At 41.6% G+C, this 19,094-nt stretch overlaps 1 protein-coding gene across 1 annotated transcript in view; it reads left to right on the forward strand.

Annotated features, from left to right (window-relative positions):
- The window catches only part of NID2 (nidogen 2), a 73,580-nt gene extending 54,565 nt beyond the window's left edge, over positions 1-19,015 (forward strand). Inside the window, exons 13-21 of the mRNA XM_056133609.1 lie at positions 262-480; positions 3,691-3,912; positions 10,489-10,646; positions 13,670-13,799; positions 14,463-14,634; positions 15,446-15,603; positions 16,868-16,991; positions 18,008-18,120; positions 18,401-19,015. Of these exons, the coding sequence (XP_055989584.1) occupies positions 262-480; positions 3,691-3,912; positions 10,489-10,646; positions 13,670-13,799; positions 14,463-14,634; positions 15,446-15,603; positions 16,868-16,991; positions 18,008-18,120; positions 18,401-18,420 (1,316 nt within the window). The 3' untranslated portion in view covers positions 18,421-19,015. The remainder of the gene's footprint in view (positions 1-261; positions 481-3,690; positions 3,913-10,488; positions 10,647-13,669; positions 13,800-14,462; positions 14,635-15,445; positions 15,604-16,867; positions 16,992-18,007; positions 18,121-18,400) is intronic.
- Positions 19,016-19,094: the final 79 nt, after the last annotated feature.

Raw genomic sequence — 19,094 nt, forward strand, 5'->3', positions numbered from 1 at the left:
TCCAGACATCTTTGGGCCCCAAGAGCTAAAAGAGGACTACTTGACATTGTAGTCAACAAGGAGCTTCCAGGGTGAGATGGGACAGAGCCAGAACCAGAACCCAGGACGCAGATTCCAATACCTTGCTCTCTCTGCTATGTTATGCTGTCTTCTGATTCTTGGAAAAAATAAACAAAGAAACCAAACCTCAGACAGGAGACTTTGACTGTGCCTGGTCAAAATGGATAACAGCCTTTTATTCCTCCTCTTCCCTGGTTCCAGAACTGAAACCCTGTGAACAGCAGTATGTCGACGCCCTGGCTCAGGCCGCCGACCCTCAGAGCCGGATCAACATTCCGCATTGCGATGATCAGGGCAACTACATGCCCCTACAGTGTCACAGCAGCACCGGCTTCTGCTGGTGTGTGGAACCTGATGGCAAAGGGGTCCCTGATACCTTGACTCCACCAGGCTCCATCCCCCCTGAGTGCGGGCCACCAGGTAAGCCACCATGGGAAATATGGGTACCAACTTGGGCCTGGGGCACAATCAGCAGAGTGGCATCGTGGAATAGGATGTAACTGCTAAACCCAGGCCACAAGGTGAGTGACCACCCTTCTCTAAGGACTACCCCAATGCTTAGTGCACTAGGTATATACATCATGCTAGAGATACAAACATGTGCCATATAGGGCTGCTGTTATATACTGCACTCATTTCTCAGACCCCTGCTGGAGACTGACATTGAGGTCCAGACTGAAGGTTCAGCCTCAGACTACTGGAAGTTTAGAGAGATCTTTGAGATAGAGGATCTTGTCACTTTTTGCAGGCAAAAAGGCTTCCCATATATCTTTCTGCCAGTTAAATTCTGTCTTCTAAATTGCAAGAAACAAGCTGAAGGCCAGGTTAGTATCAGTACAGAAATAAATAAAAGCAAGTGGGTGCATGCTTATTTCCTTTAGGCTAAAATCCCACTCCCCTAATGCCAGCTTGAATTTCCCCTGGCCCAGTCACCTCTGGGAGTGGCACTGGAACCGACTGGCATGACCCTGTAGCCTGATGCAGAACAAGCTCACGACCATCTGACACTTATCCTGTGTGGGCTATCGTTTCCAAGTTGCTCACAGCTGATGAAAATCACAGGTGATCTGTGTAGGTGTTTGCCGCTCCTGAATCTTTCAGAGATAGGAAGAGCTTCTCCCAGCAACCCCATACAGAACTTTATTATGAATAACGTAGAATTTAGACAAAATAATTCCTGTATCAATGGACCAAAGTTACTCCAAAGATCCTTTTTTTTAACTATTGAAAATGGGTCCAAAAATATGTCTTGGCCTTTAATGTAGGAGAGTACAAAGAACTGGAGAATTCTCAGTAGTTTTGATCCTTTTGGCAATATTGTTTGGCTAGGACTGTAATATCTCTAAGATTGACCTAGATGGACACCCTTGTTCCCACAGTCACACTCTTCATTCCTATGTCCCACATGTTAGGAAAAATTTGCAGATCCAAAACAAAAATAAGAAATCTGTTTCATGCCCACTCTTCCAAAAAGTCTAATTAGTGTTTCTAACTATAGCTGGGTCTTGAATGAATCAGATGGTTGGGAGGTAGCCGAAGAGACTGGTTCAGAATTCCATGAACATTATTAACACAAGCATATGTTAAGGATAGTGATTCAAAATGGAGCCAAGAGAGTGTGAAGCTAATGTGTGAAAGAGGGACATGTTCTTTCGTGCAGACTTTCCCACGGCGAACTTGTCCCTTGGCACTGATTTGGCCTTGGCTGTCATTTCTAACCAGTCTCATCTGCATTCGGGGGGTTGGCTTTGGGGGGCGGGGAGGACATTCTGTGCCCTAGACCTCAAAATACTTCAAACTTCTCCTGCCTATGAGAAACCCAAGTTGGGGAGAGAAGTAGGAGGGAGAGCGAAGCCTAGCCAGAGGCCAGGTGGAGGTCCCACCTCCCAGTGGCACTCTGGATGTGCTGTGTCTGCATTCCAGGAGCTGTGCCTCCTTGGGTGGGCCCTTCCCACCAGAATGAATCCAGAGTTTGGAATGTGGATGCAGTTGGGAACTTCCTCACATAATCTTACCTTGTGGTGGAAGGCTTGGGTTGGAGGAAGTGCCATTTCCCTCTCCCTCTCTGGTTCTCTGTGACATATGAAGGTCCTGTGTGATTTTAGGATTGAACCTTGTTAAGCTATGTGGAAGGCAGGCATCACTGCTGCTGTGCTCTCTCTCAGGTTTCCTCCCCAAGGTCTTAAAAAGAGCTTTCCTTCTCCTGGGTCAAGTTGTAAAGGTACACTGAAGGGCTTCCTTCCATCTGCTTCCCCAAACCAAATTAACCTTGTGATTGAGCTAATAGGGTTTGTACACTAAGAATTTTATTCCCCAGCTTCCCCCTTTCTTAGAGGAACTGCAGCTGCTGAAGCCCAGCTATAATATTTCTACCTTAGCGGTTCTTCAAAGCCACTGGATGGTTTGACCCAAAAAAGAATGACATGGTATGACTGTTTTAAAGGAATTCTTATGGTTGTTGGTTCAATTGACAGCAGGGGGCTCAAGTAACATTTAGGGGTAGATAAGGCAAGAAGTGAAGATATTCAAAACATATTTTGACCTTAGATGTCAGAAAAGAAAAAACTGATGTGACCTTCTGACACCTCAGATGGGGACAGGGAAAGAGAAGAGGATGACTGGGCCTGAGCAATGGAAAGATGCAAGGGCCATTTACTGATGTGGAGAAGACCAGGGATGCTTGGAGAGGGCTCAGTTTTTTTTTTCTCCTCTGTGATTTCCATTAAACATCTGAATGGTGGTATAAAGTAGATACTTGGCTGTTAACAGTCTCTGAATTGACCAAGGAAAAAGAAAGAAGTACCTTCTATTTAAGGTTTTATCACTGGGATATTCTAGCCTGCAGTGGAGCCCTCTGGAGACAGGAGGGATACACGTTCAGTAGCCTGGGAGAAGCAGACTGCACTGGGAGATAGCTTCTCTTGCAGAGCAGTTTCTCGGCTCAATTCACTGGAGTTTAAGCTGGGTGGTAAGCCATGACAAAAGGGAGGGAAGAATACTGGAAAAAAGGGACTGAGCAACATGATGGGAAGTTGGCACTTGAAGAAAATGGTGCAGCTTTGAGATGACCTCAAGAACAGTGGTCAAGACTTCTAGGAATTGAGTCTGTCCAGTTTAAGCTGTTTGCCCCCATTTTGACTGTGCTCATGTATACCAAGTTTTACTCAATGGGCAAATAGTGAGGGACACACAGAAGGGTGGTCAGTCACATTAAGACATAAAACCTCCCTGTATCAGAATAGCCCTCCCACTATGGGCTTTAAGCATCATGAAAGCCACTGAGTCCTCAAAAGAACTGTGGGGTATAGGTGAAATGGTTGTATTATAAGAGACTCTCCTGGCTTGACTGGCTTGGGTCCTCTCCTGAGGGTGAGGGAACTATACCTGTTGTCTTACCTTGTTCTTTTCTGAATGACTGGGCCTTTTTGATGAATCCTCCTGGCCTTAAAACACACGATTCCCATGTAGAACCTCAAGCACTTCTCTGCTGGGGTCATGTCCAGGCAATTGGCTGAGGCGTACATCATGGCCACTAGGCAGAAGGCCAACCACTCAATATGGGGATCCTGAGCTGTGAGCTGCACTCTGTCCTTGGCTCATGATCAAAGGCTTTTGTCTCCATCTGCTCAGAGGCCATCCAAAGACCACCAACTTTGTGTCAGCGCTGGCGGGCACAGCTGTTGGAAGTCTACAAGGGCCAGCCTAAGGATGACCAGTACCTGCCTCAGTGTGACGACGAGGGTGAGTTCATTCCAGTGCAGTGCCAGGGCAACAGTGACTTCTGCTGGTGTGTCAACAAAGAAGGCAAAGACGTGTCACGCCCCTATGTCTCACCACAGGGCACCCTTAAATGTAAGCACCTATATAGCCCTCACTCACTTCAGCTGCTTCTAAGGTGTTTCTGCCACTGTGGGTGAAATTGGAGAAGTGGTCAAGGGATCAAAGAAGTCACTGATATGGTGACGATTAAAATCTGGTCCACATCAGCTCAAGATCTCAATTTAATATTTGGTTTGGTAAGTTACTGTGGTGAGAGCATCTGGAATTTAGTTCTGTATGCAATCACACCCCCTCCCAACACAGGGTTAAAGGGGATACTTCATCCAGTGTTCCCGCTAAAAGCTGTTTAAATATTGGTTGTTTTTTCTTTTCATTTTTTAAAAGACAAATTCTTTGTTCTCAGAATAATTTTTAAAATGATTTTTAAAAGAAATTTTTATTTAATCAGTATGAAATTACAAAGTTATTCATGATTGGGTTTCAGGCATATAATGGGTTTCAACAGCGATCCCTTCACCAATGTCCACTTCCTTCCACCAGCGCACAACCTCACCTTTGCTTCCCTCTCATCATTCTGCTTATGTGAGAGCATAATATGTGAGAGCTTTTTAATTTTTTTTCTTGAGGTTCTTGCACTATGGTTTAAAGTGCTGTACTGTTGCTGATAGGGTTTCATACACCACATGTTACCACCTTTTACCACCATATCCTCCTCCCAGATGAATGTTTCCCTCCATCATAGGTGTTGCCCCCTCCGTGACCTATACTCCATCACCCTCAAGTGGCATGTTTCCTACTGAATACCAGTTCTCATGTTTTTTTTTGTCTTGGACATTCATTATTTCATCATTAAGTCCTGCATGTGAGAGATCATTCTCTGTTGGTCTGTCTGACTAACTTCATTAAGCATGATACTCTCTAGGTCCCTTCATATAGTAGCAAATTTCATGACTTTATCTTTTCTTATAACCAATTAATACTACATTGTGTATATGTACCATAGTTTACTTATCTAGTCATCTATTCTTAGACACTGAGGTTGTTATGAAATTGCTATTTTGGATGGTGTTGCAAGGAACATAGGGGTGTAAATTTCTTTTCTCCATTTTGTTTTTGGGCACTTAGGGTATATTCCAAGAACTGGAGTTGCTTGGTCAAATGGAAGCTCAATTCCTGGAATTTTTTGGAATGTTCATACTCTTTTCCATAAAGGTTGGACCAGTCTACTGTCTCACTGGCAGTGAATGAAAGTCTCTTTTCCCCTGTGTCCATGCCAGCATGGGTTGTTCTTGTTCTTTTGATGTGTGCCAGTCTCCGGTGTGAGATGATATCTCATTTTATTGTTTTGATTCTCATCTTCCTGATGATTGCTTATACAGAGCTTTTTTCATGTACCTTTTGGCCATTTGTATGTCTTCCTTGAGGAATTTTTTTGTTCCTTCTTCCCATTTTTTTTTGGAGGGGGGGTCACACCCGGCGATGCTCAGGGGTTACTCCTGGCTCTGCACTCAGGAATTACTCCTGGTGGTGCTCAGGGGGCCATATGGGATGCTGGGAATCAAACCCAGGTTGTCCGCGTGCAAGGCGAACACCCTACCTGCTAGCTATTGCTCCAGCCCCTTCTTTCCATTTTTTTGATGGAGTTAGAAATTTTTTCTTGTAAAGGTCTACCATAAAGGTCTTGTAAAGGTCTGCCTTATATATCTCTGATAATTAACTCCCTAGCAGATGAGTGTTGGGTATATAATTTCTCCATTCTGTGGACTGTCTTTGTATCCTGGTTGTTTCCTTCAAGGTGCAGACGCTTCTTAATCTAATGTAGATTCATTTGTTTATCTGCTTCTATTTGCTTGATCAGTGGTGTTTCATCCTTGAAGATGCCTTTAGCTTCAATGTCATAGAGAGTCCTACCTGTATTTTCCCCTATGTGCCTTATGGGTCAGGTCTTTAATCCATTTTGATTTTACTCTTGTACATGGCATTAGAAAAAGGTCTGAGTTTAATTTTTCATGTAAAAAATAAGTTTTCCCAGCACCACTTGTTGAAACCACTTTCCTTACTCCACTTCATATTTTTTGTTCTGTTATTGAAGAATAACTAATCAAATGCTTGAGGGTCTGTTTCAGGATATTCAATTCTATTCGATTTATTTGAGAGTCTGTCTTTATTACAGTACAATGATGTTTTAATTACTACCTCTTTGTAGTATAGTTTGAAGTTGGGGAAAGTAATATCTCCTATCTTCTTTTTCACAAGGATTGCTTTAGCTATTGGTGGTGGTTGTGCTTGGGGAGAGGAGGAGGTGGGGGGGTATTGTTCCATATGAATTTCAGGAGTGTCTGGTCTATTTGAAAAATGTTATGAGTATCCTTATAGGAACTGCATTGAATCTATACAATGATTGGGGAATTATTGCCATTTTGATGATATTAAGTCTCCCAATCAATCAGTGGGGATGTGTCTCTATTCCTCAGGTCCCTTTTTATCTCTTGAAGTAATATTTTTAATTTTTCTTTGTATAAATCTTTCAACTCCTTAGTTAAGCTAATTTGTGAAGCACAACTGTAAATGGGTTTGTTTTTTAAACAGCTCTTTCATATCTTTCATTCTTTGCTTCTGGGAAAGCCATGGACTTTTGCATAATAATTTTTTAGACTGACACTTTACTATACATATCTATTGTTTCTAGGAGCTTTTCATACAATCTTTAGAATGTTCTAAATATAGTACGAAGTCATCTGTAAATACTAAGAGCTTACTCCCTTTCATACCTGGTGCCCTTGATATCTTTTCTTAACTAACTGCTATGGTGAGTACTTCCAGTATTATACTGAATAGAAGTGGCAAGAGTGGGCAACCTTGTCTTGTGTGTGATATTAGAGGGAAGGCTTTTAGTATCTTCCCATTGAGTATGTTTGCTGTGGATTTGCAATTGGCTTTGACTACCATGAAGAAAATTTCTTCAATACCCATTTTGTTGAGTTTTTGTTTTTTAATCACGAATGGGTGTTGTATTTTATCAATTGCTTTTTCTATGTCTGTTGATGCTCATATGATTTTTATTTTTCATTTTATTGACACCATGTATTACATTGATTGACTTGTGTATGTTGAACCATACTTGCATCCCTGAATGAATCCCACTTGGTCATGGTGTATAATATTTTTAATGAGATGTTATATTCTATTTGCTAGTATTTTGTTGAGGGTCTCTGCATCTGTGTTCATCAAGGATATCAGCCTGTATCTCTCTCTCTCTCTCTCTCTCTCTCTCTCTCTCTCTCTCTCTCCCTCTAGCTCTCTCTCTCACTCTGTGTGTGTGTGTGTGTGTGTGTGTGTGTGTGTCTGTGTGTGTCTGTGTGATGTCTCTGTCCACTTTTGGTCTCAGGGTGATGTTTGCTTGGTAGCAACTGTTTGGGAGTGCTTCTATTTCTTCAGTTTCCTGGAAGAGACTGAAAAAGACTGGCAATAGATTTTCTTTAAAGACTTGAAAGAACTCCCTAGTGAATTCCTCTGGATCTGTGATTTTGCTCTGAATTGACTTTTGATTAGTCTATCAAAAATCAAAATTACCATTTTGATTTCTTCAAAACTGATAGGTCTAGTCAGGTTATACATATCTTCTTGGTTCAGGCTTGGAACGTTGTAAGAGTCCAAGTATGTATCCATTTCCTCTAGGTTTTCTCATTTTGTGGCATAAAGATTCTCAAAGTAATCTTTGTTGATCTTTTGAATTTCTGTGGAATCTGTTGTGACATCCCTCCTTTCCTTTCTAATTTGGCTTGACAGAATACTTTCCTTCTTTGTGAGCCTTGCTAGTGGTTAATCAATCTTGTTAATTTTTTTAAAGAGCCAACTCTTGGTTTCATTGATCTTTTGGATTTTTTTATTCCAGTTCATTAATTTCTGATCTAAGTTTTATCATAATCTTCCTCTTGCCTGCTTTGGGTTCCTTTAGTTGGTCTTTTCCCAATTTCTTCAGTTGTGTATCCAAGGTATTCATATGGGCCCTTCTTTCCTGATCAATGCTTGTGTAGCTTTCCTCTTACACAACTTCTCCTATGTCCTACAAGTTATGGTAGGTAGTGCCCTCATTCTCATTTGTTTCTGCCCTCATTTTCATTTGTTAATTTCCTCTTTGATTTCCTAACTCATGGGCTGTTTTGTAACAGCTATTTAATTTCCAGATGTTTGAGTTCTATCTCCAATTCTGTTTGTGATTATGTTCTATTTTCAATGCATCAGTGCCTAAGAAGATAGCTGATGTGCTTTCTATCCTCTTGACTTTGTGCAGATATATTTTATACCCCAGAAATGAAGTCCTCTGTTTTTGAGAATTCCCCATGTGCATTGGAGAAGCATGCGCAAGTATGCTTCCTTACTAAGCTATATTTTAGTTGATTGATCAAGAGGTGACAAAGCAGTGTTGAAGTTATCAGCTACTATTGTATTGCTAACTTTATGTATCTTCAAGTCTGCTAGCAGTTGTTTTAAGTATTTTGATCATCCCCTTATTAGGTATACGTATGTTTAGGGGTATGAGTTCTTCTTGATGTACATATCCCTTGATCATTAAGAAATGACCTTCACTGTTTCTTCTCTTTTTGAGTCTAAAGTCTATGCTGACTGACACTAGAATGGTCACCTTGGCCTTTTTGTGGGGGTTGTTTGATTGAAGGCAAGCAGCAGAGTGTTGGGTTCAATTTTCTAATCCACCCTGTCACTCTTATGTCTCTTAATTGGTGCATTTAGCCCCCCTGCCATTTATATTATTGCCATAGTTTTTTTTTTTTATTAGTGAAACACCATGAGGTACAGTTGTAGGCTTACAAGTTGTTGTGCTTGGGTTTCAGTTATACAATGATCGAGTACCCATCCCACCACCAGTGCCCATTCTCCACCCCCACCATTACCAGTATCCCTCCCACCCCCCCATCCCCCATCCCACCCTGCCTCTATGGCAGGGAACTCCCTTTTGTTCTATCTCTGGTTTTGGGTGCTGTGGTCTGCAGAAGAGACATTGGGTGGCAATCATGTTTGGTCCATACACTACTTTCAGCAGGCATCTCCCATCCTGGGCAGATCTTCCCAGCACCCTTTATTTGGTGCTCCCTTCTCTATCCGAGCTGCCCTTACCCCTAGAGTGTGCAGCTGTCCTCTAAGCCATGCCATAGAGTTTTGTGCCATCTTTTTGCAAGAGTTTGGCATGTTGGGGAATTCGTCTTGGCTTAAAGTAGTCCCTTGTAAAGACAGTTTTGAATATGTGAAGTTTCTAGGTTGTTGTTTATTTGTGAAGTTGTGTATCATTCCTTTAAATCTGAATGAGAATATGACTGAGTAAAGTATTCTTGGTGTGGTTTTGATCTCATTGAGTTTGGTTTTTTTTTTTTTTTTTTTTTTTTTTTTTTTTTTTTTTACTATATCCCACCACTGTGTACAGACCTGGGAGGTTTTGTTTGGTAAATCTGCTATAAATCTTAGGGACATTCCTTTATATATAATTTCCTTCTTTCATCTTGCTGCTTTCAGTATTCTATGGCTATCTGTGGTTTTTGTCATTCTGATTAGGGTGTGTCTTGGAGTATTTTTATTTGGTTCTCTTTTAGCTTCAGGCCTCCTGATTTTGGTGCATGTATTCTTCAGCTCTGGGAATGTCTCAGCAATGATGTCTTTGACATTTGCTTCTTCATCGGGGTTGCCTTCTTGGTCCTTAGGAACTCCAGTGATTCTTATGTTGTTCCTCTTGAATTCATCCCAAAATTCTCTTATCAGCTGTTCATTTATTTTGAGGCTTTTTTCTGTTGTTGTTTGGAGATTTTCTGCACCTCGTGTTGGAGCTGTTTGTCCTCAGATACTGTTACTTTGCTGCTGAGGTCTTCCAGTGAGGTTTTTATTTTACCTACAAAACTCTTTATTTCTATCATTTCTGCCCTCATATCTGCTTGTGTTTTATTAGTTGCCCTTTCCGTTGTTTCTTTGAGCTCCTTAAACATCCTCAGCATTTCTTCTCTAAGTTCCTTATCAGAGAGGTTATATGGCTTGTTATTACAGGTTGAGTCTTCAGGGCTCCCATTGTCACTCACCAAATGTCGTGAGGTTCTGGGCTGCTATTCCATTGTGACTTCTGCAGCCTGGAGGTTTTTTTCATGTGGTGTTGTGTGACGTGAGTTAGGATCTTTGTATGCTCAGAATGAGGTATGAAGAGGTAAAGAAATATGCAGTCATAGAGTGGTCTTTTACTTCATAGGGTGGGCCAGAGTCCTGCTGGGTGGCAGGGGAGGGGGGAAACGTTGTGAAATGGTGATCCAGAGTGAAAAAGAGGGTTCTGACACTGGTGCCTCAGTTTCTTGGGACCGGGGCTGGGCGAAGCCAAGCAGGGTTGCTAGCAGCCTTTCATTTCGCCTCACTTCATTGAGACTAATGTTTTATTGTCTTCCTTCCTTGTAGCTGGCTGTCATTTACATCACTAATCCTCAAAACATAACATGTAGAAATGAGAATTTTTTTTTAGAAACATCTCGAGCATATCTGCGTAGTGTGAAAAACGTTTGATGTTCAGCAAAAGTCTCGCATATGGTGAAGTAATTTTTCTTCCTCTTTTTTCCCTCCCTCTCCCCCCCATACCCACCTTCCACTGTCCCACGGCAGGTGACCTCATGCCTGCTCCGGAGGAGCAGCAGCCCACCACTGAGCCTGAGATCAAACCTCCCTTCTTGCTCTATGCCCATGGAACACAGATTGGCTACATGCCCCTCAGCGGCACCCATTTTCAGAGGGACAAAGCCAAGCCCCTGCTGTCACTGCAGGTAGAGTGGATTTCTCCTGGAAGGGATGGGGCTTTGGGGGGCGTTCAGAAGGTACTTTGATCTTTTCTCACTAAACGAGGGTCCTGAGGTGGAGGAAGGTCTTGAAGGGTTTTCACATCTCACTGACCAATGCTCCACTCCCCAGGACTGGAGAGACAGTATAGGGGGTACGACACTTGCCTTTCATATGGCCAGTCCTGTTCCATTCCTCGCGTGACATGGTCCCCTAAGTGTGGAGCCAGGAGTAGACTCAAGTACTGCAAGCAAGTTGTGGCCCTCCTCACCCATAAGGCCACATTTGATCCATGGGATTTCTGGCTTGTAATTGAAAATGGGATCTCAGAATTTCAGAGATATGGAGGCAGTATGATAATCCAAGGGAAAATAGACAGAAATCTTAATGTAACTCTCCCAGGTTCTCCATTGACAGACAGATTCATAATCCCTTAAGTCAAAACAATAAAGGATTGGCTGCAGGCAGTAGTTTCCTTATCAGCTGAGGTGGGAATCTATGAATGGAGGTCTCACATCACAGCCCCCATGCACCCATGCTGGCTCTCCTGATCAGCCTCTTTTCTTCTCCGACTCCTTCTCAAATAAAAATTTGGGACTAGTGTGATGGCAAGGGAGGAGTGGTCTGAGCCTGCCATAAAGAATGCTGACTACTGGAGCCAGCAGCTGAGATCTCTTTCACTACTTCATTTTGGAGGAGGAATTTCATCTTGGAAATGGAGAAAAGAGAAGGAAGTTCCCCAGAAAGACACTGACACTTAGAATAATTGTGTACTTTAGTTTAATATCATTCTAGTCTGTTGTGGGGCGGGAGGGTGGGGACACCCAATACTGACCTATCCTTGGTGACATGACATTTATTCAAAGGCTTTTTAAGTTGTTTTGCTTAGTTTCTGAGAAGCTGTAGATGATGGTGAGAACTTACTGTCCTGTGAACTAACTCTTCATCAAGCTCCCAAGTTTATAGAAACAGAGAACAAAAGCTATGTTTTAACATACTCTAGCATGCTGTTTTGCTCTAGAAGAGGCAGAAATGAATAAAGTATCACCTCAAACTAACCATCTGCTGTCAAGTCTGACAGTGTCATTGCACTTCTAAAACTGCAAGAGTAGGTGGGCTTTGTTATAGTGACAGAACTGAGAGAGAAAATGGAATATAGGCTTAGGGACAGAGTGGAAATTTACTTTAAAAAATGGCACTTTTTTTTTCTTTAAGTAAAGGTAAAGTAAAGGCCCTCCCATTGATCATCGATTTGCTCGAGCAGGCCCAGTAACGTCTCCATTGGAGATTTTGTTGTTACTGTGTTTGGCATATCGAATACGTCACGGGGAGCTTGCCAGGCTCTGCCGTGCGGGCGAGATACTCTCGGTAGCTTGCCGGGCTCTCCGAGAGGGGCGGAGGAATCGAACTCGGGTCAGCCATGTTGGCTGCGTGCAAGGCAAACGCCCTACCGCCGTGCTATCGCTCCAAAACACTAAAGATATTTCATAGATTAATGGGTTCCACAACTCCTTGGTTAATGGATGCCCAGCTGATGATGCAATCCTGCTTCCACATTTGGCTGTGCTCAGGGATCTCTGGGGGGGGGGGGGTGATCATATGGCATGCCAGGGATTGAACCTGGGGTTGAAGCAAGGAAAGTGTCTTGCCTGCTGTTCTATCTCTCCAGCCCCCTAAGACAGTTTTTAATATTCAAATAAAAATGTATTTGACCTTCATATGGCCCCATATAAACAGTCCCTTTCTCACAGAAGCCAAGTCCGCTTGGTCAAGTGTTATGCTGACTCCTCTTCTAAAATCCTAAGTCAAGACAGCCCTGGGAGGCTGCATTAGGCAAGAAGGAGCTGGCATGACTTCAGGGATAGCAGACGGCCGTAGATGTTGGCCTTCACACATCTGCTGGACTCAGAGCAGGCATCTATCTGAGTTGGAAATCACTTGAAACAATTACTGTGCTTGGGAAGGGATTATGACAGACTCAGCCTTCCTAAGGACTCTTTTATTGTTCCTAAGGAAGGGAGTGCTTCCTCTGCTCGAGACATTGTCATTCTCCCCCTCCCCCCAGTACCTTAAACTTATCTGATTACAGACTTTATTTACATGCTAGAATCACCGCACGTTTGCTCTGTAGAGACTGTGGCATGAGTAATGGCAGGAATGGAAAGATTCCGCCATAGTCACAGGGTGAGAGCAGGTTTTGCTGTAAAATGCTCGTAAAATGTAGAAAGGACTTTCAAAAAGTGCTAATAGCTTTTGAAAGGAGTCAGTTTTGGCCTAGTGAACTATTAAGAGCTGACTCTGCAGAGGTCCAGTGTTTAGCCTCCAATCACTGAAGGGGCTGATTTTTTTTTTTTTCATGAAATCTGTTTTTCTACCGCCAGTAATAATACTGGTGCCAGAGAAACAGTACAGTGGACAGGGCCTTAGCCTTGCATGCAGCCAACCTGGGCTTGATTCCTATCACTCCACAGTCCCCAAGCATCACCATAAGTGTCCCTGAGTGCACAGTCAGGAATAAACTCTTGAGCACCACTGGGTATGGCCCTAAAAAAAAAAAAAAGGTAAGGTAAAGGTAAAGGCCCTCCTGTTGATCGTCGATTTGCTCGAGCGGGTCCAGTAACATCTCCATTGGAGACTTTGTTGTTACTGTGTCTGGCATATCGAATACTCTCGGTAGCTTGCCGGGCTCTACTGATTAAGGGTTTAATGTATAGCAAGTATTGATTAGGGTCCTTTATGAGCATTTATAGTATTGATTTTCATAACATCTATATTAAGTAGGTGTTATCTTCATTTGCAAATGTGGAAATTTGGCACAGAAAGGAGTTAAGTACTCAAGTTAAACTTCCTAGTAAAGAGCCTACCCTAGTTTTGACCCAGGTTGTCACTCTCCTTATCTAACCATGCTACCCAGCTGTGCCTGAGAATCCAGCAGGGCTGCTTGTAGCAGTCAGCTGAGCACACACTGAGGAAAGTCCTAACTTCCGTTTCTCTATTCTGGTCCATGAAGGGCTCCATCGCTGTGGGGATTGACTATGACTGCCGAGAGAAGATGGTGTACTGGACAGACGTTTCTGCACGTACCATTAACCGCATTAAACTGGAACCAGGGGCAGAACGTGAGGTTGTTATTGATTCAGGTCAGCACCTTTGCCCAAGAGGCACTTCTGAGTTTCACTTTTTAACTGAACCCAAGCTATTTTCCCTCTTTATGCCATGTGTCTCCTATTTGCGAAGTTTTGTGCTGTAATGTACAAGAGACCAGCCCTTCTGTAAGTAACATACATAAGGAATGAGGTTGTTTATAATAGGGCCTTTCTCAGGAGAAACAGGGCTCTCGTGAGAAAAGGCTCAGTTAAGAAATCACGAGTGGCCACAGCTGGGGCTAGAGTGTTAGCACAGTGGATAGGGTGTTTGCCTTGCACGTGCCCTCCAGGTTCAATTCCCAGCATCCCATATGGTCCCCCAAGCACCGCCAGGAGTAATTCCTGAGTGCATGAGCTAGGAGTAACCCCTGTGCATCGCCGGGTGTGACCCAAAAAGGGGGGGAAAAAAAGAGTGGCCACAGCTTATGCAACCTCTCCTGGCACTGTGGATGCTGGTGCCATTAAGTGGGTGAGCTTGTGAATCTAGATAAAACTTGGGGTGGCAGAAGAGCTAACAATTGTCTGCCATTCTCTGTTAACTTAATTCTTGCAACTTCGAGATTCTTAGTTTTTTTTTAACTTTTCAAACACAGAACATCCTTTGGTTTGGGTTTACCTTTATGCTGTAACTGCTTCAGTTCTGCCTTTGCTTCTCAGGTGTGATCAGCCCTGAAGGACTTGCCCTTGATGTATACCACAGAAGGATGTACTACACGGATAGTGTCTTGGATAAGATAGAGACTGCCCGGCTGGATGGCTCCGAGCGTAAGATCCTCTTTCACAAGAACCTAGTGAATCCTCGGGCCATCACTCTGGATCCGATTCAAGGGTTAGTGGGGCTTTCCTAACCGACCCATTCCTTGTGAAGACAGACGAACTTGATGTCCTTGTCCTTGGAATTTAAATGTAGTTGGGAAGGAGCAGGCAAGAGAGAAAACTCTTTGTTTCACTCTTTGTTCACAAGTTTACTAAAGACTCATAGGTGTCAGGCAGTGTTGTATGCAAAGGCAACCTCTTATTCAACCTGCTAGGATGAATGAAAACGGCAAACTAATAAGTAAACAAAATCATTAATGGGTGTGAAGTGATAGTAGAGAATGCAGAAAGACTCTATCTAGGGACTAGGGTCTACTTGAATTCAGATGATTAGGCAGGGCATGTCTGAGGTAATGAACTGGAATTAAATAGGTCTCCTTCAGCACATTGGGGAAGTTACAGTATTGAAGTCTCAGAAGGGCTGACCTCCCTCAACACTTAAAGCAAGCAAACAAAAGACACTTTTTTTCTCTGCATTCATTTTCTTTCCTTTCAAAAAAAATTGTAGATCACATTAGTAGTGCTGGGGATTGCTCAGTTGAACTAGGGTTAGCTGCAGATAAGGTAAGCACCTTAACCCATTATAGATAAGGCAAGCACCTGAACTAATTCTCAGATCCCTACCCTCATTTTCAATGTAGCAAAAATGTTCTCTGTCCGTATTGTTATGGTTACCAACTGGGGCATATAAATTGGTCAGTGTTTTCTCATTTTTAGCAGGGTTTGACTCAGATATTTAGTGAAAAGCATCTAAGTTGGTTCTGAACCTTGAGTTCAACACACTGAAGAAGGTAGATCTTTTTCTATTCTATTTATCTCCACAGCAACTTGTACTGGACAGACTGGAACCGAGAAGCTCCTAAAATTGAGATGTCTACTTTAGATGGAAAAGATAGAAGAATTCTGGTGAATCAATATCTTGCACTACCCAATGCTTTAACCTTTGACCATGTCAACAGACAGCTCTGCTGGGCGGATGCAGGTAACATTACTAATGCAATACAAACACAGAATATTTTATTACAGTAGGCCTGATCACTATTTTTCAACAAAACCAAATCTCATATATACCCTTTGGCTTGAATAAAATTGCAGCTGCACAGCCCATGTGTTCTGTAAACTTTTAAAGAATACTTCAGAGAGGAGGTTGTGTGTCCAACTCATTAAGTATAACTTGCCTCTCCCCTGACATGAAAACTCAATAGATTCTAAGTTAAAGAAATATATGCGCTGTTGGAACTAATACAATGGGATAACAGGGCATTTCCCCCCCAATATTACTTTAGTAGCCAGTGTGCTACTATGCTGAAAGAGTTCTTAGGGAAATGATGTTAGGATGGTATTGGGTTGCTAAGATATAGCTTATCTACTTCTATGATGATTTTTTTATTATTATTATTCTTAGCAAAATGGGACTCCTATATCTCTAGTTGTGTAAGAATATGAAAAAGGCCATTTTAGAGATTATTATCTAAAAGGAACTATTATACAGATGGGTCTCTAATAGTTGTCCAAAACAGTTCTGTGTACCTTTAAGTAATAGTTTTTTAAAAAGTATTCAAATTTAAAAGAGTTCTATGAAAAATGTGGAATTTGGAAATTCTTCACTGAAGCTGTTACAAAATTTTCGAGACTGCTTTCCTTATAATGAAAAATATGAGTTATAATTTTGCTTTTCACTGCTACCTAGAAAATAAAAGGGTTTTGTGGGCTCCCAGGGGCTACTTTCAGTGTTTGGAAGACCCTGCGGGACATCAAGTTCAGCTCTGCATTGATGCATGCATGTACACTAGGCCGTTGAGCTATATCCCTGGCCCTATTGGTTTTTTGTTTTATTTTTAATTAAGGATTTTAGTTCAACAGTATCTTGGCGATTCTATATTCCTTACAAGGGTCAAGTATTTATCCAGATATAATGTTTACAACAACTTGAAACTATACCAATTATGTGTAACAAATTTTCTAGGGCTCAACTTTGAGAGAAACTTAGTTAGATGTCTGTAAATCCAATCCTTATAAAATGTTTATTCTCTTAAAGATTAAAATACTATTAAATAAACTGAAGACTGGTAATAGAACAGGAAATTTGTTTTAATTTTTACAATGCCAAAGGGAATAAAATACTGTTAGTTCCTATTCTACCTTTGTTTCCTTTGAGATCTACCTACAGTCATTTTATTTGGCAGCTATATTTTTATATTTTCATGGTATCAAAAAATTTCATTTTTCTTCGGATGTTTTCAAAGGAACCATTACTCTAGAATGTGCACAGCCTGATGGATCTGGACGAAGAATCATCAATAACAACCTCAACTACCCTTTCAGCATCGTCAGCTATGAAGATCACTTCTACCTCACGGACTGGAGGAGGTGAGGAGCATAACAATACACAAGCAGGAAAGGCATGCTCCTGGGGGACCCCCTTGTTCTACCCAGTATCATTATGGGACTTCCTTAAGTCCTACTGAAGTTTCATGATTATTAGTAGGTAACACCTTTCATGCATCACTTTTAAAATTGTACTATTATAATGTTCCCCCACCCCTGCAACCTCATCTACCACCCACCCCACCCCACCCCACCCCAAAGTAAACAGAATTGCTCATGTGGAGCTTAAAGATGGCAAAAGGCTATGGTACTCAAATTGTCCAAAAGGATAAATGCATCTGCATAGAATCTAAGAATAAAGGACTTCCCACTTAGATGGTACAGTGAGATGTATCATTAGGTATAGGATTAAAGAAAACCCAAAACATTGACATTGTGGACATACTATTTACCACCTGGGAGAATAAAAAGCACTGCAATTAAAACTAGTTCTCCCAAACACTGGAAAAAAAAAGTCTAAGGCCTTCTACCTCGTTTCTAGGAATTGCTCTGGCAAGAGACCCCAGACATCAGTATCTTACTTACTTGGATTTCGGGCCACACCTGGCTGTGTTCAAGGCACCATACGTGTACAAGGGATCGAACATGCAAAGCAAATGCCCTTCCAGCTGTACTCTCTCTCCACCCCAAAGTATCAGTATTTTAATAGGTCCTTAAGCAATCTCTATGTGCAGTGGGGGTTGAGAACACTGATTTGTTCCAGGTTTCTCAGATTATAGCATGGCATCAGAATCAACCCGAGGGCTAGTAAAAAGGCACTCCCTTTCAAAATCTGATTTACTATGCCCCAAGACTTAGCATTTCCACCAAGTTTCTAAGTATTCTAGTCTAAGGACCATTTTGAGAACCACTGATACAATCTGAATCTAAGTAAGCCAAAACTCATTTGAGTAAATTAATTTAAAAAAATGTATTCTAGCAGGCTGGCTGAAATTCTTCCTGTGTTGAAACTGACTTTTTCTTATCCAACTTCAAATCTCATGAATTCTTTATTACAGGGACGGTATCATAGCAATAAATAGAACCAGTGGCCGATTTAGTGAGGAGTATCTCCCAGAGCAGCGAACTCATCTCTACGAGATAACTCTTGTCCAACCCTTCTGCCCAGCAGGTAAATTGGCATGCTACAGCGATTCCTTTGGATGAGTAGAATAAGGAGACCATATGTAGTAACTGTCCTGGCCCCAGACAACAGCTGGTGCCACTGACATTGGCATTTGTCACTCCCATTTTGAGCTGAAAAAGTTAATAATCAGTAAATTCTGAATTTACCTAACTAGACACAAAAAGTTAACCCATTAGTGTATTTTCTCTTTAAAGGACTGGCTTATTACAACTTGGTTATATATTCACCTACTTTTTTCTCCCTCCATCTTCCCTTCACAGGACAGAAGTAGATATGGCATTGTAAAGGACTTGAAGTTTGTACCCTAAAGAACATTATAAACAGGTGAACTGAAAAAGGGAAGCAGCCATTTGAAGTTCCTGGACATAGAAGATGGATTCATTTTTAGTGCAAAAAGACTAAGTATATTTTGTGAAAAGTTTATACCTCAATCTTTACTACTGTATTTTTTAAAACAAATGTTATCACAAGTTTTAAAAAGGTAACAATTATTGCACTTATATTTAAAACGTAAAATTCATTCAACCAAGAACCAAGTAGAATATGTTAAGACCCTAAATCTGGCTTTTGCTGTGGATTCTTTCTGGTCAAAACATTAAAGCATGTATAATCAGTACTGATATGCAATCCTAAAAATCATAGTGACAAAGGGAAGAACCATCTTATTTACTATCTCCCAACAAAGTTCTAAGATTTTTCTTTTACCTCTGCATCAGTGCATTTGTATTTATATTAAAAGGTGCTAGAATATTTCAATTTATTTTTTTCTGATCTCTTAAGTCTCTTTTATAGCATTACCCACAGACAGTATATTTACAAATACCAAAGGTGTAACAGTTCTCAAATTTTAGAGTACTCCAATAAAATATTTTACATTTTCCTAAGTGATCTTTATTATTGCCTTTATGATAGCGTTGCGCAGGAGGTGACATACCTTTAACCACAAAAGAGGAAGAAGA

The sequence above is a fragment of the Sorex fumeus genome, unplaced genomic scaffold, assembly GCF_029834395.1.
Source record: "Sorex fumeus unplaced genomic scaffold, SorFum_2.1 ptg000098l, whole genome shotgun sequence".
NCBI classification, from domain to species: domain Eukaryota; kingdom Metazoa; phylum Chordata; class Mammalia; order Eulipotyphla; family Soricidae; genus Sorex; species Sorex fumeus.